The sequence below is a fragment of the Oncorhynchus keta genome, chromosome 36 (genome assembly GCF_023373465.1).
Source record: "Oncorhynchus keta strain PuntledgeMale-10-30-2019 chromosome 36, Oket_V2, whole genome shotgun sequence".
NCBI lineage: Eukaryota > Metazoa > Chordata > Actinopteri > Salmoniformes > Salmonidae > Oncorhynchus > Oncorhynchus keta.
Genome location: NC_068456.1, coordinates 28,887,664 through 28,909,561, shown reverse-complemented (window position 1 = coordinate 28,909,561; position 21,898 = coordinate 28,887,664). Strand labels below are relative to the sequence as shown.

Genomic DNA, 21,898 nt, shown 5'->3' with positions numbered 1-21,898 from the left:
TTCCATTCACTCCATTGATCATTCATCATTCAAATCACTTCCATTGATCATTCATAATTTTAATCACTTCCATTGATCATTCATCATTTTAATCACTTCCATTGATCATTCATCATTTTAATCACTTCCATTGATCATTCATCATTTTAATCACTTCCATTGATCATTCATCATTTTAATCACTTCCACTGATCATTCATCCTTTCAATTTCTTCCATTGATCATTCATCATTCCAATCTCTTCCATTGATCATTCATCCTTCCTCTGTTGCGTTGTCTCTTCTTTATGTTGTCCTGTAGAGGCCAGAGTCACACACATTTGTTCCTACTCTGTTCCATTTAATAAAGGGAAAGAATTATTAGTCAATGATGTTGTAGATTTGCATATTCCAGCTGGGGATTGTATTGTGTGAGAAAGAACAGTTTACATTCATAAAATTGTTCCCATTTGTTTCCCTGTTACTAAAAACACAAAAACACTGTCTCTCTCTCTCTATGTAAGTTCAATGGCATCAACTGTCATCTTTTTCACTGAGTGTCTCTCTCTACACACACACACACACACACACACACACACACACACACACACACACACACACACACACACACACACACACACACACACACACACACAAAGACTGATTATTGATGTCAAGCTGTGACAGGGCTCATTATGAGTTATCTTTACATATAAAGACTTCATACATTTGTAGAAAAAAAGGATTTATATTGAGATGTGAATGGAGGAATCTTGGCTGTCTACCATTTCCTTATTAGACAGAGCTCATTGACACACAGTAATGGCCTAATACTGTATATCAATTTCAGTAGATGTTTATTTTACCTTTATTTAACTAGGCAAGTCAGTTAAGAACAAATTCTTATTTTCAATGACGGCCTAGGAACAGTGGGTTAACTGCCTGTTCAGGGGCAGAACGACAGATTTTTACCTTGCCAGCTCGGGGGTTTGAACTTGCAAACCTTCCGGTTGTTAGTCCAACGCTCTAACCACTAGGCTACCCTGCCGCCCCTAAGGAACTCACAGTGGGTCGGAGTCGGGACCTAGATGATGTGTCCTGGAAACTTGGATTAGGACTGAGTGCTAGTTGCTATTACACTGTGGATTAGGACTTGGTGACGACATAGGATCCACTCTGACAACCACTGGATTGGACAGAGGATAAAAGGGATGGTGGCATTATCTTCAATAGAAAACTGTGGATTTCTCTCTCTCTTTCTCTCTCTCTCTCTCTCTCTCTCTCTCTCTCTCTCTGAGGTTGCGAGTGATTTTGTCTGAGGTTTATCACCTTCTAATGTATTTGAAGCAGTTTACAGGTAGCTTAACATTATCATCCTGCTGTGTGCGCATGCAAGGCAAGTGTGTGTGTGGGTAATCTATAAAGTCAAAACTAAGACAGTGTGTGTGTGGGTAATCTATAAAGTCAAAACTAAGACAGTGTGTGTGTGGGTAATCTATAAAGTCAAAACTAAGACAGTGTGTGTGTGGGTAATCTATAAAGTCAAAACTAATACAGTCTGTGTGTGGGTAATCTATAAAGTCAAAACTAAGACAGTGTGTGCTGTGTGGACACTTGTTTACACTACCCTGTCTGTCCGTCTAATGATCCTGGCACTGACAGCTCCCTCTACAGTGAAAAACTGATAAAGAGCTTTTCTCCTCCTCTGTCACGTCTTTAAGAGGGTTTTGGCAGGACGTCTGAATGCAGCAGCACTTTGTGATTGACTCAGACCTTACACTCTTAGGATGAGAGCTCCTCATTTCTGACAAGCTCTGATAGGATGAGAGCTCCTCATCTCTGACAAGCTCTGTTAGTATGAGAGCTCCTCATCTCTGACAAGCTCTGATAGGATGAGAGCTCCTCATCTCTGACAAGCTCTGTTAGTATGAGAGCTCCTCATCTCTGACAAGCTCTGTTAGGATGAGAGCTCATTTCTGGCAAGCTCTGTTAGGATGGGAGCTCCTCCTCTCTGACAAGCTCTGTTAGGATGGGAGCTCCTCATCTCTGACAAGCTCTGTTAGGATGAGAGCTCATCTCTGGCAAGCTCTGTTAGGATGAGAGCTCGTTTCTGACAAGCTCTGATAGGATGAGAGATTATCATCTCTGACAAGCTCTGATAGGACGGGAGCTCGTTTCTGACAAGCTCTGTTAGGATTAGAGCTCATCTCTGATAAGCTGACGGACGGGAAACTTTTGAGAAATGATCATAATCAGACACTCCCTGTGGAATTTAATTATAATCCTTGAGCAATATTTAAGAAATCGAGCATTTAGCTTTCTCTCTATGGAACTACGTATCTGTTCAATTTGTATTCCGTGTGCTTCTGCCTACCTGATCTATGTTGTCCCACTTCTACGTTCGGCACCTGTGTGATCCTGCTCATTTGATCTGTGTTATTCTATTTGTATGTTCTGCACCTGTGTGCTGCCGCTGCGTTCCAGAGGTACAGAGGTAGCTCGCTATGGCAATGCAACATGTTGTCATGGCAACTTTGGGGAGCATTGCAATGTTTTCGGAGACGCTACAGGCGTTTACAGTGAGAATCTACAGGCCCCTTTCAGGCGTGTGTGTGTGTTTGTATGTGCGTGTGTGTGTGTGTGTGTGTGTGTGTGTGTGTGTGTGTGTGTGTGTGTGCGTGCGTGCGTGCGTGCGTGCGTGCGTGCGTGCGTGTGTGTGTGTGTGAGTTTAATGGAATGAGAGTGTGAATGTTTCCACCAAAAAGATAGAGAGAACATTAAGGCAGAGACTGAGGGTATTTATAAGAGTGTACGCTCATGTGTGTATTTTCGTGCACCTGTTTGTGAGAGAGTTTATAGTAGTGTGTGTGATGGTAAGAGAGACAGATTTAGGGAACTGAGGGGAAGCTGGAGGTACTATGTCATGCTGCAACAGAGAGGAAACTGAAGGGAGGCTAGAGATACTATGTCATGCTGCAACAGAGAGGAAACTGAAGGGAGGCTAGAGACATAGTGCACTATGTCCCTCAACTCTGGACCTGGAAGCCAGTTCCACTGCATTTATTCATTGTTGCCCTCGATTTAGGAAATTATTTAGATCTGAGACACCAGATGCGATTAATTATCAGGTAGAATTATCAAGTAGAACAGAAAATCAGCAGGCTTCGAACCTCGTAGGTTTAAGAGTTGAATACCTCTGCACTATGTCATGCTGTTACAGAGGGGGAACTGAGGGGAAGCTGGAGATAATATGTCATGCTGCAACAGAGAGGACACTGAAGGGAAGCTAGAGACATGCACTATGTCATGCTGCAACAGAGGGGGTACTGAGGGGAAGCTGGAGATAATATGTCATGCTGCAACAGAGGGGGAATGGAAGGGAAGCTAGAGACACTATGTCATTCTGCAACAGAGGGGGAATGGAAGGGAAGCTAGAGACACTATGTCATTCTGCAACAGAGGGGAATGGAAGGGAAGCTAGAGACACTATGTCATTCTGCAACAGAGGGGGGAAGGGAAGCTGAGACACTATGTCATTCTGCAACAGAGGGGGAATGGAAGGGAAGCTAGCAACAGAGGGGGAATGGAAGGAAGCTAGAGACACTATGTCATTCTGCAACAGAGGGGGAATGGAAGGGAAGCTAGAGACACTATGTCATTCTGCAACAGAGGGGGAATGGAAGGGAAGCTAGAGACACTATGTCATTCTGCAACAGAGGGGAATGGAAGGGAAGCTAGAGACACTATGTCATTCTGCAACAGAGGGGGAATGGAAGGGAAGCTAGAGACACTATGTCATTCTGCAACAGAGGGGGAATGGAAGGGAAGCTAGAGACACTATGTCATTCTGCAACAGAGGGGGAATGGAAGGGAAGCTAGAGACACTATGTCATGCTGCAACAGAGGGAAGGGAAGCTAGGGAATGGAAGGGAAGCTAGAGACACTATGTCATTCTGAGACACTATGTCATTCTGCAACAGAGGGGGAATGGAAGGGAAGCTAGAGACACTATGTCATTCTGCAACAGAGGGGGAATGGAAGGGAAGCTAGAGACACTATGTCATTCTGCAACAGAGGGGGAATGGAAGGGAAGCTAGAGACACTATGTCATTCTGCAACAGAGGGGGAATGGAAGGGAAGCTAGAGACACTATGTCATTCTGCAACAGAGGGGAATGGAAGGGAAGCTAGAGACACTATGTCATTCTGCAACAGAGGGGGAATGGAAGGGAAGCTAGAGACACTATGTCATTCTGCTGCAAACAGAGGGGGGAATGGAAGGGGGGAATGGAAGCTAGAGACACTATGTCATGCTGCAACAGAGGGGGAATGGAAGGGAAGCTAGAGACTATGTCATTCTGCAACAGAGGGGAATGGAAGGGAAGCTAGAGACACTATGTCATTCTGCAACAGAGGGGAACACTGGAAGGGGGGAAGCTAGAGACACTATGCAACAGAGGGGGAATGGAAGGGAAGCTGAGACTGCATTCTGCAACAGAGGGGAATGGAAGGGAAGCTAGAGACACTATGTCATTCTGCAACAGAGGGGAAATGGAAGGGAAGCATGGAAGGGAAGCTAGAGACACTATGTCATTCTGCATGTCTGAAGGGAAGCTAGAGACACTATGAAGGGGGAAGCTAGAGACACTATGTCATTCTGCAACAGAGGGGGAATGGAAGGGAAGCTAGAGACACTATGTCATTCTGCAACAGAGGGGAATGGAAGGGAAGCTAGAGACACTATGTCATTCTGCAACAGAGGGGGAATGGAAGGGAAGCTAGAGACACTATGTCATTCTGCAACAGAGGGGGAATGGAAGGGAAGCTAGAGACACTATGTCATTCTGCAACAGAGGGGGAATGGAAGGGAAGCTAGAGACACTATGTCATTCTGCAACAGAGGGGGAATGGAAGGGAAGCTAGAGACACTATGTCATTCTGCAATCATCAAACTCCTTTTCTCTCTTCTCTCATATATTTGATCAGTTACCCAGCTCCCCTTCTACTATAGTGGGCAGCAGGATCATTATATTACTCTCTCTCAATTCAATTCAATTCAATGGGCTTTATTGGCATGGGAAACACGTGTTATCATTGCCAAAGCAAGTGAGGTAGATAATATACAAAATTGAAATACATAAATTAATAAATACATTACAATAAAGACATTAGAATAAAGACATTACAAATGTCAAATTATGTATATATAATGTATATATATGGTGTTCTAACAATGTACAAATGGTTAAGTACACAAGGGATAATAAATAAGCATAAATATGGGTTGTATTTACAATGGTGTTTGTTCTTCACTGGTTGCCCTTTTCTTGTGGCAACGGGTCACAAATCTTGCTGCTGTGATGGCACAATGTGGACTTTCACCCAGTAGATATGGGAGTTTATCAAAATTGGATGTGTTTTCGAATTCTTTGTGGATCTGTGTAATCTGAGGGAAATATGTCTCTCTAATATGGTCATACATTGGGCAGGAGGTTAGAAAGTGCAGCTCAGTTTCCACCTCATTTTGTGGGCAGTGAGCACATAGCCTGTCTTCTCTTGAGAGCCTTGTCTGCCTATGGCGGCCTTTCTCAATAGCAAGGCTATGCTCACTGAGTCTGTATATAGTCAAAGCTTTCCTTAAGTTTGGGTCAGTCACAGTGGTCAGGTATTCTCTCCCTCTCTATCTACATCTCTCTCTCTCTATCTATATCTCCTTCTCTCTCTATATATATATCTCTCCCTCTCTCTCTCTCTCTATATATATATATATATATATATATATATCCCTCTATCTACATCTCTCTCTCTCTATCTATATCTCCTTCTCTCTCCCTCTATCTATATCTCTCCCTCTCTCCCTCTATCTATATTTCTTCCTCTCTCTATCTATCTCTCCCTCTCTCTCTCTCTATATATATATATATATATCCCTCTCTCTCTATATATATCTCCCTCTCTCTATCTATATATCCCCCTCTATCTATCTATATATCCCCCTCTATCTATCTCTCCCTCTATATATATATCTATATATATCTCCCTCTCTCTATCTATATCTCTCCCTCTCTCTATCTATATATCCCCCTCTATCTATCTCTCCCTCTATATATATATCTATATATATCTCCCTCTATATATATATCTATATCTCTCCCTCTCTCTATCTATATATCCCCCTCTATCTATCTCTCCCTCTCTATATAGATATATATCTATATCTCTCCCTTTCCATATATCTATATCTATATCTCTCCCTCTCTCTATCTATATATCCCCCTCTATCTATCTCTCCCTCTCTATATATATATATCTATATCTCTCCCTCTCTATATATATATATCTATATCTCTCCCTTTCCATATATCTATATCTATATCTCTCCCTCTCTCTATCTATATATCCCCCTCTATCTATCTCTCCCTCTCTATATATATATATATCTATATCTCTCCCTTTCCATATATCTATATCTATATCTCTCCCTCTCTCTATCTATATCTCTCCCTCTCTATATATCTATATCTATATCTCTCCTCTCTATATATATATATATCTATATATCTCCTTTCCATATATCTATATCTATATCTCTCCCTCTCTCTATCTATATCTCTCCCTCTCTATATATATATATATCTATATCTCTCCCTCTCTCTATCTATCTCTCCCTCTCTATATATATATCTATATCTCTCCCTCTCTATATATATATATCTATATCTCTCCCTTTCCATATATCTATATCTATATCTCTCCCTCTCTCTATCTATATCTCTCCCTCTCTATATATATATCTTTATCTCTCCCTCTCTCTATATATCTGTATCTCGCCCTCTCTCTATATATCTGCATCTCTCCCTCTCTCTTTATATCTATCTCTCCCTCTCTCTCTCTCTCTATATATATATATATATATATATATATATCTCTAACTATCTCTCTCTCTCTCTCTAACTATCTCTCTCTCTCTCTCTCTCTCTCTCTCTCTCTCTCTCTCTCTCTAACTATATCTCTCTCCCAGCGACATGTTTTTTACCCTTCTCTCTAAGTTCTTTCTCTCCACACAACGGACAACAGTCACTCTCTCATTCGTCTGCAGCCTGTAGTAACCCTCCTAGCTAGATGTCGTTCTTCCATCTCTTCAACCGAAAGGTAATCTTATTCTCTCCTTTTCTCTGGGCATTTATCTTCCCTTAGTGCTTTAACTTTCACATTATTTTCATACTTTTGAATTTTCATTACATTCCATCACTATCTTATCTCAAAGTCTTTACTTGGTTTATTATACATATTACAGAGTAGTTGGTTGATTAATACACATGCTATATGTGCAGTTAGGATGTTACAGTAATGATTGCTGTGGTTATTTTAATAATGTTTGCTGTGGTTATGATGTTAATGATTGCTGTGGTTATGATGATAATGATTGCTGTGGTTATGATGATAATGATTGCTGTGGTTGTGATGATAATGATTGCTGTGGTTATGATGTTACAGTAATAATTGCTGTGGTTATGATGATAATGATTGCTGTGGTTATGATGATAATGATTGCTGTGGTTATGATGATAATGATTGCTGTGGTTATGATGAAAATGATTGCTGTGGTTATGATAATAATGATTGCTCTGGTTATGATGATAATGATTGCTGTGGTTATGATGAAAATGATTCTGTGGTTATGATGATAATCATTTTGTGGTTATTTTAATAATGATTGCTGTGGTTATGATGATAATGATTGCTGTGGTTATGATGATAAATGATTCCTGTGGTTATGATGCTAATGATTTTTGTGGTTATTTTAAAATGATTGCTGTGGTTATGATGATAATGATTGCTGTGGTTATGATGAAAATGATTGCTGTGGTTATGATAATAATGATTGCTCTGGTTATGATGATAATGATTGCTGTGGTTATGATGATAAATGATTCCTGTGGTTATGATGCTAATTATTTTTGTGGTTATTTTATTAATGATTGCTGTGGTTATGATGATAATGATTGCTGTGGTTATGATGATAATAATTACTGTGGTTATGATAATAATGATTGCTGTGGTTATGATGAAAATGATTGCTGTGGTTATGATGATAATCATTTCTGTGGTTATGATAATAATGATTGCTGTGGTTATGCTGATAATCATTTCTGTGGTTATGATAATAATGATTGCTGTGGTTATGATGTTACTGATTGCTGTGGTTATGATGATAATGATTTCTGTGGTTATGATAATAATGATTGCTGTGGTTATGCTGATAATAATTTCTGTGGTTATGATAATAATGATTGCTGTGGTTATGATAATAATGATTGCTGTGGTTATGATGATAATGATTGCTGTGGTTATGATGATAATAATTTCTGTGGTTATGATAATAATGATTGCTGTGGTTATGATGATAATGATTGCTGTGGTTATGCTGATAATAATTTCTGTGGTTATGATAATAATGATTGCTGTGGTTATGATGTTAATGATTGCTGTGGTTATGACGCTAATGCTTGCTGTGGTTATGATGATAATGATTTCTGTGGTTATGATGCTAATGATTGTTGTGGTTATTTTATTAATGATTGCTGTGGTTATGATGATAATGATTGCTGTGGTTATGATGATAATGATTGCTGTGGTTATGATGATAATGATTTCTGTGGTTATGATGCTAATGATTGCTGTGGTTATGATGATAATGATTGCTGTGGTTATGATGATAATGATTGCTGTGGTTATGATGATAATGATTGCTGTGGTTATGATGCTAATGATTGCTGTGGTTATGATGATAATGATTGCTGTGGTTATGATGTTAATGATTGCTGTGGTTATGATGATAATGATTGCTGTGGTTATGATGTTAATGATTGCTGTGGTTATGATGCTAATGATTGCTGTGGTTATGATGTTAATGATTGCTGTGGTTATGATGTTAATGATTGCTGTGGTTATGATGTTACAGAAATGATTGCTGTGGTTTTGATTTTAATGATCGCTGTGGTTATGATAATGTTGCTGTAATTATGATGTTAATGATTGCTGTGGTTATGATGTTAATGATTGCTGTGGTTATGATGTTACAGAAATGATTGCTGTGGTTTTGATTTTAATGATCGCTGTGGTTGTAATGTTACCGTAATAATTAATGTGCTTGTGATGTTACTGTAATGATTGCTGTGGTTGTGATGTTACAGTAATGATTAATGTGCTTGTGATGTTACTGTAATGATTGCTGTGGTTGTGATGTTACAGTAATGATTCATGTGCTTGTGATGTTACCATAATGATTAATGTGCTTGTGATGTTACTGTAATGATTAATGTGCTTGTGATGTTACTGTAATGATTGCTGTGGTTGTGATGTTACAGTAATGATTCATGTGCTTGTGATGTTACTGTAATGATTAATGTGCTTGTGATGTTACAGTAATGATTCATGTGCTTGTGATGTTACCATAATGATTAATGTGCTTGTGATGTTACTGTAATGATTGCTGTGGTTGTGATGTTACAGTAATGATTCATGTGCTTGTGATGTTACCATAATGATTAATGTGCTTGTGATGTTACTGTAATGATTGCTGTGCTTGTGATGTTACCATAATGATTAATGTGCTTGTGATGTTACTGTAATGATTGCTGTGGTTGTGATGTTACAGTAATGATCAATGTGCTTGTGATGTTACTGTAATGATTCATGTGCTTGTGATGTTACCATAATGATTAATGTGGTTGTGATGTTTCAGTAATGATTGCTTTGGTTGTGATGTTACTGTAATGATTCATGTGCTTGTGATCTAAATGATTGCTGTGGTGGTGATGTTACCGTAATGATTCATGTGGTTGTGATGTCTCAGTAATGATTGCTTTGGTTATGATGTTAATGATTGCTGAATGCATAAATGTCCACTACTGAAGAGTTTGGAGTTTGACAACAGTTCCTGGCAGCAATACGTAGATTGGACATGTATAGATGACACTGGATAAAGTCTGACATGTTTTCTCTCTAGGTGGAACCTGCAGCAAGTAGATGAACCAGCCGGTTCAGCCTTCAGACCAGAGGGAGAGAGAATCCAGTGCTTGTTGGCATCAGTGTGCTGTATATGTGTATATGTGTGTGTGTCTGCCGAGAGAAGAGAGGACTGCCTTCCAGTGTGTGTGTGTCGAAGTGACAGTGTTTCTTTGCTTGAGCGGGAGAGTGAGTGTGCGAGTTTCTTGCTCTGAATAGTAGGAGAACGGCAGCTCACTAGTGTGTGTTCATGTGAATGAATGCATGAGCGTGCGAAGGAGAGTGTGTTTTTCCACAGTGCGTGTGTGTGTCCTCCTCTCTGAGGAGTAGTCGGAGGGCAACTCTCTCCCCCTGGCGGGTGTGTGAGTAGATGGCAGTATGTGTGTGTTCTGCCCTGTCCTCCCTTCTCCTGCTCCTGAGCTGTGGTGTAGCGGGAGGATACCCCTTCAGAGCCCCCATAGACCTGGATGTCACCCCCAGGATCACTGTGACTACCAGCGGTAAGCACACACACACGCACACGCACGCACGCACACACACACACACGCACGCACGCACGCACGCACGCACGCACACACAATAGATATGTAGAGGGTGTCATGACGTTGGCCTGTTGGGGGAGGTTTATGACCCCCATAAATACCTTTCCCCTTTTCGCTCTCTCTACTTTATAGAGTTGACTCTTGTAAAGCCTTTGTAACATAGAGAGTCTGGTAACATTGAAAGGTGGGAAACGGAACCATATTTCGGTAATCCAACCAGTTGAAACTATGCATTGGCACTTAATGAATATGATCTCAGATCAGTTGCTGTCTGAGACATTACCACTAATGACAGGATGACATAAACTGTATCTTGGAAAGTTGACACATTCTCGTTATCAGATTCACATGGAATTGTGCAATTTAAATGTTTAAATATGAAACTATTTGTGAAAATATTAAATGTAATTTTAGCTTCTTAAATGAGAGGACGGTTTGTCATAGAGAAACTCTGGTCACTCAGAGGCCCCGCCCAAGTGAACAAACTTTGGTTGTAAACTATGAAACACGCCCTTCTTTCACCACTATATAAACCAGTTGACGAAAATTCAACGTTCTGTTCCGAGGACGTGAGGACGACGGTCCTACGTTAAAAGGGCTCAGATAATAACCTAACGAAATTAGCATCGTGTTCAATGTGAAGGTGACAATCGAATTTCGACTATACCAGCCAGAATATAGCACGAGATTAAAAGTATGGAAACTTGGTATGAACTTTGAACTCTTATTCACTCCAGAAGTGATACCTCCTAGCCGTTGAGTTAGCAGCAGCCGCTGTAAATTTGAGCGAGGAAAGGACAGACAACGTATCCCGTCTAAGACACACAACAATACCACAACGTATCCAGTTTACCACCAGAGACATTCTTCAGAGGACAAGAGATCCCTGCTGGGCAACCCGGCCTTCCATCCACGACCAACCTATTGAAGCGCAGCTCAGAGTAAATATTCCTTGCAATTTCCTTTTCCAAATGGGTGGTCATTTAGAATGCATAAGATAGCCTACGATAGCATAGCTTCCCGCTTTGTTACTCAGTCTTCCCACTCTTTCATTCAAAACCCAACCCCCTTTCTTTGTGTAACCAGCCGTCATATCTGTTCCGTCTGCTAGGGACGTTTTCCTTTATGACATCATTTGTAATCAATGTATCTCCCATTCTGTGTAGATGTAATTCTGTGTGATTATTTAGGTATTTAGTAAATAAATAATTAAACCCAATTTTGTATTGCTGATTCAACTTGTTAGCCAGGTTTCGTGAAGATAACCAAGAATTTACAACTTTCAGATGAGACTGAATAAAGTGACGATTAAATATTGATTGCTCCTGATGTAAAAGACTACTAGGTCTTTAAGAGTTTAGTCGGAAGATAAGAGCTCTATAAACATTATTTCGTGGTGCCTCAACTTTCTAGTTAATTACATTTACATGATTAGCTTAATCAGGTAATATTAATTACAGAGAAATGGTTTTATAAATTAGCATGTCATATCATTTAAGCCGGCATTGCCAAAGACACAACAAGGCCAGGAGAAACTTATTGCTTTGGTAACCCTCTCCTCCCTATCCCTCTCCCTATTTCTCTCTCTCTCTCTCTCTGTCTCTCTTACTCGATAATCTGCTGTGCAAACGACTAACTCTGGGAGGCCGTAATGTTTGAGCTTAAAACAGAGCAAGAGAGAGGGAGACAGAGAAAAAAGGACAGCTGTACTCTCACACCTGTGTGTGTGTGTGTGTGTGTGTGTGTGTGTGTGTGTGTGTGTGTGTGTGTGTGTGTGTGTGTGTGTGTGTGTGTGTGTGTGTGTGTGTGTGTGTGTGTGTGTGTGTGTGTGTGTGTGTGTGTGTGTGTGTGTGTGTGTGTGTGTGAGTGTCTCTCGCTCTCTCTTTGGAATGTCCCAGAGTGAATACAAATCTGCCTGTGGTTTTATGCATTCACATCTGGAAGAGTCTATTTGGCCAATGGTTATCCTCTTCTCCCCCTTCTCTCCTCTTCTCCCCCCTTCTCTCCTCTTCTCCTCCCTTCTCTCCTCTTCTCCTCCCTTCTCTCCTCTTCTCCTCCCTTCTCTCCCCTTCTCCTCCCTTCTCTCCTCTTCTCCTCCCTTCTCTCCTCTTCTCCTCCCTTCTCTCCTCTTCTCCTCCCTTCTCTCCTCTTCTCCCCCCTTCTCTCCTCTTCTCCTCCCTTCTCTCCTCTTCTCCTCCCTTCTCTCCTCTTCTCCTCCCTTCTCTACTCCTCTTCTCTTATCTCACTCATTCTAAATCGACAATTTACAATTCACACTATTCTACCACTCATGTCCTTTCCCATGTCCTTTCTCATGTCCTTTCTCATCTCCTTTCCCATGTCCTTTCCAATGTCCTTTCTCATGTCCTTTCCCATGTCCTTTCTCATGTCCTTTCTCATGTCCTTTTCCATGTCCTTTCCCATGTCCTTTCCCATGTCCTTTCTCATGTCCTTTCCCATGTCCTTTTCCATGTCCTTTCCATGTCCTTTCTCATGTCCTTTTCCATGTCCTTTCCCATGTCCTTTCCCATGTCCTTTCTCATGTCCTTTTCCATGTCCTTTCTCATGTCCTTTCCCATGTCCTTTTCCATGTCCTTTCTCATGTCCTTTTCCATGTCCTTTCTCATGTCCTTTTCCATGTCCTTTCTCATGTCCTTTCCCATGTCCTTTTCCATGTCCTTTCTCATGTCCTTTTCCATGTCCTTTCTCATGTCCTTTTCCATGTCCTTTCTCATGTCCTTTTCCATGTCCTTTCTCATGTCCTTTTCCATGTCCTTTCTCATGTCCTTTCCCATGTCCTTTCCCATGTCCTTTTCCATGTCCTTTCTCATGTCCTTTTCCATGTCCTTTCTCATGTCCTTTTCCATGTCCTTTCTCATGTCCTTTTCCATGTCCTTTCCCATGTCCTTTCTCATGTCCTTTCTCATGTCCTTTCCCATGTCTTTTCTCATTCCTCTCCTTTTCCATTTTTCATTACTTGCTTGCCACACCAATCCCTCCTCTCTATTACACTTGGCTCCCTCTCTCTTTCTTCCTTCAAGTCTTTATTCTCTCCTCCTTCTCTTTCTTAAGTCTGTATTTTTGTCCTGCCATCACTGTGGCTTTTATCTGCACACTTTGACTAATCTCTTTCATCTAAACGTTACCATGGCAACACTCCAAGCCCACCACGGGGTGGTTAAAATACACACCTAACCTGAAAGGTAGACACAGCGAAATGATGTTGCCACGAGCAGCACCGCAGATATTGAGATGAATGAGATGCAAGACTTTGCTCTCACACAGTCACACACAGTATCTGCGCATGTGCACGGGTTCGTGTCACGCTGTCACAGCGTGGAAGCCAGGGCACCAAAACGGGGGAGAAGTTGAGCCTCGCGCTTCAACCCTCTTAGTTGTAGCGGAAAGTGACCCACTATGATGTTTACTTTCTGGATCTACATCATAGCCTATCGCTGAGTCTGATTGATGCTTTGGGAGGTGGTGACTTCCACTGGAAACATTACATAGTTTGAAAGATCCCGGGTAGCTCAGTTAGTACAACATGGTGCTTGCAACACCAGGGTTGTGGGTTCAACCCCCACGGGTGGCCAGTAAGAAAATACATGCCCTCACTACTGATAAATGAATAAAACGTGACATGAAAGATCAACAGAAGGAAAGGTTGTGTGGAGTAGGGCAAGTAGACATTAATGTGTGTGAAGTTTTAGTTACATTCCTGGATCTCCAAAATGAAGACATGGTACTGTGACACAGTCGGTATGGGAAAGAAGCCTTGTGTGTTGACCTTGTACATAGGTGGTAAAGAGACTAGTGGTGAGAAGATTGGCGGATGCACACAATTCTATGTTTAATGTGTATCAACATAACACATGTTTGAGTGCATATACAGTTCAAGTTTGAAGTTTACATACACTTAGGTTGGAATCATTAAAACTCTTTTAATGACTTTTGGCAAGTCGGTTAGGACATCTACTTTGTGCATGACACAAGTAATTTTTCCAACAATTGTTTACAGACAGATTATTTCACTTAAAATTCACTGTATCACAATTCCAGTGGGTCAGAAGTTTACATACACTAAGTTGACTGTGCCTTTAAACAGCTTAGAAAATTCCAGAAAATTATGTAATGCCTTTAGAAGCTTCTGATGCCTGAAGGTACCACATTCCTCTGTACAAACAATAGTACGCAAGCATAAACACCATGGGACCATGCAGCCATCATACCGCTCAGGGAGGAGACGCGTTCTGTCTCCTAGAGATGAACGTACTTTGGTGCGAAAGATGCAAATCAATCCCAGAACAACAGCAAAGGACCTTGTGAAGATGCTGGAGGAAACAGGTGCAAAAGCATCTATATCCAGAGTAAAACGAGTCCTATATCGACATAACCTGAAAGGCCGCTCAGCAAGGAAGAAGCCACTGCTCCAAAACCTCCATAAAAAAGCCAGACTACGGTTTGCAATTGCAAATTGCAATGAGGACAAAGATCGTACTTTTTGGAGAAATGTCCTCTGGTCTGATGAAACAAAAATATAACTGTTTGGCCGTAATGACCATCGTTATGTTTGGAGGAAAAAGGGGGAGGCTTGCAAGCCGAAGAACACCATCCCAACCTTGAAGCACAGGGGTGGCAGCATCATGTTGTGGGGGTGCTTTGCTGCAGGAGGGACTGGTGCACTTCACAAAATAGATGGCATCATGAGGGAAGAAATTATGTGGATATATTGAAGCAACATCTCAAGACATCAGTCAGGAAGTTAAAGCTTGGTCGCAAATGGGTTTTCCAAATGGACAAAGACCCCAAGCATGCTTCCTAAGTTGTGGAAAAATGGCTTAGGGACAACAAAGTCAAGCTATTGGAGTGGCCATCACAAAGCCCTGACCTCAATCCTATCAGAAATGTGTGGGCAGATCTGAAAAGGCGTGGGCGAACAAGGAGGCCTACAAACCTGACTCTGTTACACCAGCTCTCTCGGAAGGAATGGGCCAAAATTCACCCAACTTATTGTGGGAAGCTTGTGGAAGGCTACCCGAAACGTTTGACCCAAGTGAAACAATTTAAAGGCAATGCAACCAAATACTAATTGAGTGTATGTAAACTTCTAACCAACTGGGAATGTGATTAAAGAAACAAAGGCTGAAATAAATCATTCTCTCTACTATTATTCTGACATTTCACATTCTTAAAATAAAGTAGTGATCCTCACTGACCTAAAACAGGGCATTTTTACTAGGATTAAATGTCAGGAATTGTGAAAAACTGAGTTTAAATGTATTGGGCTAAGGTGCATGTAAACTTCTGACTTCAACTGTTTCTGAAAACTGTGTTCTGAATTTCTGACCTGATCAGCTGAGGCCCCTTCAAAATATTTACTCAGTAAATAAAGTACACAGGATCTCTCCCTCTCTCATAAACACAAACACACTGTAATTAAAGGTGACAAACAGAATCGCTCATTAATGAGTTGAATAGCAGAGTCGGTATGTGACATTCCAGTATGTGTATTCCCAGTCAAGTTTAGCCATAGCTGGTCAAACTAAGGTCCATGAATAATTCTCACCATGTACTGTCAAGTCAACCCTGATGGGATTAAACCCCAGCCTGAGGCAGAGTTGAACCCTGACCGTTAGTATCCCCTGACCCCCCAGTGACCTCTGGATCCTCTCTCTCCCTCTACCACACTTGGATTGTATGTGTGAGGGAGGAAGGAAGGGTGATGTTGTCAGTCTTGGTTTTATGCATGTCAACATCAGAAGCCTCCTCCCTAAGTTTGTTTTACTCACTGCTTTAGCACACTCTGCTAACCCTGATGTCCTTGCCGTGTCTGAATCCTGGCTCAGGAAGGCCACCAAAATTCAGAGATTTCCATACCCAACTATAACATCTTCCGTCAAGATAGAACTGCCAAAGGGGCGGAGTCGCAGTCTACTGCAGAGATAGCCTGCAAAGTAATGTCATACTTTCCAGGTCCATACCCAAACAGTTTGAACTACTAATTTTGAAAATTACTCTCTCCAGAAACAAGTCTCTCACTGTTGCCGCTTGCTACCGACCCCGTCAGCTCCCAGCTGTGCCCTGGACACCATTTGTGAATTGATCGCCCCCATCTAGCTTCAGAGTTTGTTCTGTTAGGTGACCTAAACTGGGATATGCTTAACACCCCGGCAGTCCTACAATCTAAGCTAGATGCCCTCAATCTCACGCAAATCATCAAGGAACCCACCAGGTACAACCCTAACTCTGTAAACAAGGGCACCCTCATAGACGTCATCCTGACCAACTGGCCCTCCAAATATACCTCCGCTGTCTTCAACCAGGATCTCAGCGATCACTGCCTCATCGCCTGTATCCGCCACGGAGCCGCAGTCAAACGACCACCTCATCACTGTCAAACGCTCCCTAAAACACTTCTGTGAGCAGGCCTTTCTAGTCGACCTGGCCCGTGTATCCTGGAAGGACATTGACCTCATCCCGTCAGTTGAGGATGCCTGGTCATTCTTTAAAAAGTAACTTCCTCACCATTTTGGATAAGCATGCTCCGTTCAAAAATGCAGAACCAAGAACAGATACAGCCCTTGGTTCACTCCAGACCTGACTGCCCTCGACCAGCACAAAAACATCCTGTGGCGGACTGCAATAGCATCGAATAGCCCCCGTGTATGCAACTGTTCAGGGAAGTCAGGAACCAATAAACGCAGTCAGTCAGGAAAGCTAAGGCCAGCTTCTTCAGGCAGAAGTTTGCATCCTGTAGCTCCAACTCCAAAAAGTTCTGGGACACTGTGAAGTCCATGGAGAACAAGAGCACCTCCTCCCAGCTGCCCACTGCACTGAGGCTAGGAAACACGGTCTCCACCGATAAATCCATGATTATCGAAAACTTCAATAAGCACTTCTCAACGGCTGGCCATGCCTTCCGCCTGGCTACTCCAACCTCGGCCAACAGCTCCGCCCCCCCGTAGTTCCTCACCCAAGCCTCTCCAGGTTCTCCTTTACCCAAATCCAGATAGCAGATGTTCTGAAAGAGCTGCAAAACCTGGACCCGTACAAATCAGCTGGGCTTGACAATCAGCTGGGCTTGACAATCTGGACCCGCTATTTCTGAAACTATCTGCCGCCATTGTCGCAACCCCTATTACCAGCCTGTTCAACCTCTCTTTCATATCGTCTGAGATCCCCAAGGATTGGAAAGCTGTCATCCCCCTCTTCAAAGGGGGAGACACCCTGGACCCAAACTGCTATAGACCTATATCCATCCTGCCCTGCCTATCTAAGGTCTTCGAAAGCCAAGTCAACAAACAGGTCACTGACCATCTCGAATCCCACCGTACCTTCTCCGCTGTGCAATCTGGTTTCCGAGCCGGTCACGGGTGCACCTCAGCCACACTCAAGGTACTAAACGATATCATAACCGCCATCGATAAAAGACAGTACTGTGCAGCCGTCTTCATCGACCTCGCCAAGGCTTTCGACTCTGTCAATCACCAAATTCTTATCGTCAACAGCCTCGGTTTTTCGGATGACTGCCTTGCCTGGTTCACCAATTACTTTGCAGACAGAGTTCAGTGTGTCAAATCAGAGGGCATGCTGTCCGGTCCTCTGGCAGTCTCTATGGGGGTGCCACAGGGTTCAATTCTCGCATATATCAATGATGTTGCTCATTCCCTGATCCACCTCTACGCAGACGACACCATTCTATATACTGGCCCGTCAACACTGTGCTATCAAACCTCCAAACGAGCTTCAATGCCATACAGCACTCCTTCCGTGGCCTCCAACTGCTCTTAAACAGTAAAACCAAATGCATGCTTTTCAACCGATCGCTGCCTGCACCCGCATGTAGCATCACCACCCTGGATGGTTCCAACCTTGAATATGTGGACATCTATAAGTACCTAGGTGTCTGGCTAGACTGCAAACTCTCCTTCCAGACTCAATCAAACATCTCAATCAAAAATCAAATCCAGAGTCGGCTTTCTATTCCGCAACAAAGCCTCCTTCACTCACGCTGCCAAGTAGTAAAACTGACTATCCTACCGATCCTCGACTTCGGCGATGTCATCTACAAAATGGCTTCCAACACTCTACTCAGCAAACTGGATGCAGTCTATCACAGTGCCATCCGTTTTGTCACTAAAGCACCTTATACCACCCACCACTGCGACTTGTATGCTCTAGTCGGCTGGCCCTCACTACATATTCGTCGCCAGACCCACTGGCTCCAGGTCATCTACAAGTCCATGCTAGGTAAAGCTCCGCCTTATCTCAGCTCACTGGTCACGATGGCAACACCCATCCGTAGCACACGCTCCAGCAGGTGTATCTCACTGATCATCCCTAAAGCCAACACCTCATTTGGCCGCCTTTCGTTCCAGTACTCTGCTGCCTGTGACTGGAACTTGCTCGCTGAAGTTGGAGACTTTTATCTCCCTCACCAACTTCAAACATCAGCTATCCGAGCAGCTAACCGATCGCTGCAGCTGTACTTAGTCTATAGGTAAATAGCTCACCCTTTTTCACCTACCTCATTCCCATACTGTTTTTATACTGTTTTTATTTATTTACTTTTCTGCTCTTTTGCACACCAATATCTCTACCTGTACATGCCCATCTGATCATTTATCACTCCAGTGTTAATCTGTTGTATTATCGCCTACCTCCTCATGCCTTTTGCACACATTGTATATAGACTGCCCATTTTTTTCTACTGTGTTATTGACTTGCTAATTGTTTACTCCATGTGTAACTCTGTGTTGTCTGTTCACACTGCTATGCTTTATCTTGGCCAGGTCTTGCAAATGAGAACTTGTTCTCAACTAGCCTACCTGGTTAAATAAAGGTGAAATAAAAAAATAAATAAAAAAATAAAAAATTCCTCTTAGGTGTGTGTGCGTTCATGTGTTCGCCTATTTGTGTGTTGGGTGTGTCTCTGCAACACACTCATGGTCTCTGCAAACACTCATTGTCGCTGCAACACACTCATTGTCTCTGCAAACACTCATTGTCGCTGCAACACACTCATTGTCTCGGCAAACACTCATTGTCTCTGCAACACACTCATTGTCTCTGCAAACACTCATTGTCTCTGCAAACACTCATTGTCTCTGCAAACACTCATTGTCGCTGCAACACACTCATTGTCTCTGCAAGCACTCATTGTCTCTGCAACACACTCATTGTCTCTGCAACACACTCATTGTCTCTGCAACACACTCATTGTCTCTGCAAACACTCATTGTCTCTGCAAGCACTCATTGTCTCTGCAACACACTCATTGTCTCTGCAACACACTCATTGTCGCTGCAACACACTCATTGTCTCTGCAAGCACTCATTGTCTCTGCAACACACTCATTGTCTCTGCAACACACTCATTGTCTCTGCAAGCACTCATTGTCTCTGCAACACACTCATTGTCTCTGCAACACACTCATTGTCTCTGCAAACACTCATTGTCGCTGCAACACACTCATTGTCTCTGCAACACACTCATTGTCTCTGCAACACACACTCTGCAAGCACTCATTGTCTCTGCAACACACTCATTGTCTCTGCAACAGACTAATTGTCTCTGCAAACACTCATTGTCTCTGCAACACACTCATTGTCTCTGCAAGCACTCATTGTCTCTGCAAACACTCATTGTCGCTGCAACACACTCATTGTCTCTGCAAACACTCATTGTCTCTGCAACACACTCATTGTCTCTGCAAGCACTCATTGTCTCTGCAACACACTCATTGTCTCTGCAACAGACTAATTGTCTCTGCAAACACTCATTGTCTCTGCAACACACTCATTGTCTCTGCAACACACTCATTGTCTCTGCAAACACTCATTGTCTCTGCAACACACTCATTGTCTCTGCAAACACTCATTGTCGCTGCAACACACTCATTGTCTCTGCTCCCAATGACAGGCACATTGTGTATACTGTGTGTGGGTGTGTGAGTGTGGGTTATGCGTGGATGCACATGCATCAGTGTGTGTGAATGGCCTTGTCTTTCACAGTTGTGCTTGCAGAGGACATCTCACATGATTCCAGGGGAGAGAATAGAATAGGCTGGTTATACAATCACCCAGAAGGAATGTACTATGGCCGCTGTCCTTTGTGTCTGATTACAGTTTTTCTCAGTCGCTTTGGTGCATTTTTCACATCATCCCTAACATGTGCAAAATAATAAGTGCATTTCTCAGAACAATTTGGACAAACTGCAATATACAATAGATATGTTTCTAAAGCTAGTCAGTCACTAAAAATCCTTAGTACATCTCTCAAAAGTAAATATTCATGCCAATGATCATGTCAGTGTCATCAGAATGATAAGTCACTGAGTCATTGAGTCATTGTTCACGAACAAGGTCGTCAAAATGTTTAGGCATGTTGTCAATGTAACTGTGTACTTTGACAGTATTACCTGATGTAAACTTAGGCTACAGTTTGGATGACAGTTACTGTATTGAAAATGCACAAGGCTGCACTTCTATGGCATATATCAATTTCAACAGTACTATTTACATATTACTGTATGTGGGTTATTGATTGAAAGAGACTGGACAACCCAAGGGGCACAAAGGGGAAAAAAACAAAATTAGAAAGAAACACAGGAAACCACCCCAAAGGCACAACTTTGCCCGCAGCACTGTTGTGCTGTCTCTACACATCCAGACATTCCTGTCTGTCGGCCCACATATTCTCATCCACATCACACCGGATATTTTCTCTTCCAATGCAACGTGGAAAGAATCTTTTGGAATGCCTTATCCATCCTCTGCAGGCGTCTACTGTGATGTCCTCACATGCTGCATCCATTGCAGCCAGCAGGGTCATCTGTGTGTGTGGCTGACGATCGTACACCTTCCACCTCCATGCTGAAAAGAACTCCTCAATTAGGTTAAGGAACGGTGAATAAGGTGGGAGGAATTCTATGAGCATCCTCGGATGGGTCACAAACCATTGCCTTATGATGTTTGATCGATGGAAACTCACATTATCACAAATTACCACATACTTTGGCAAATCCTCTCTAAACAGACCCCTCTCATCATCAGGGATGAGAGCCCTGTAGAGAGTCTCTAAAAAGTTGAGTAGATGCTGGGTGTTGTATGGCCCTATAAGGGGGATATAGGTTAGGACACCATGCTCCGAAATAGCAGCACACATGGTGATATTTCCTCCCCGTTGGCCTGGCAAATCCACAGTAGCTCTGTGACCGATGATATTCCGACCCCGCCTTCTGCATTTGGTCAGGTTGAAGCCAGCCTCATCCACGTATACAAAGTTGTGAGAGGGTTCACTTGATTCCAACTCCATTATACGCTATATCCCAGAACACACAGTTGAATTAGTTTTGGTAAGGAAGAGT

At 42.4% G+C, this 21,898-nt stretch overlaps 1 protein-coding gene across 1 annotated transcript in view; it reads left to right on the top strand.

Annotated features, from left to right (window-relative positions):
* The first annotated feature begins 7,025 nt into the window (after nucleotides 1-7,025).
* Nucleotides 7,026-21,898, top strand: part of LOC118373051 (semaphorin-4G-like) — a 54,925-nt gene continuing 40,052 nt past the window's right edge. Inside the window, exons 1-2 of the mRNA XM_052498782.1 lie at nucleotides 7,026-7,129; nucleotides 9,990-10,488. Coding sequence (XP_052354742.1) covers nucleotides 10,359-10,488 — 130 coding nt within the window. The 5' untranslated portion in view covers nucleotides 7,026-7,129; nucleotides 9,990-10,358. The remainder of the gene's footprint in view (nucleotides 7,130-9,989; nucleotides 10,489-21,898) is intronic.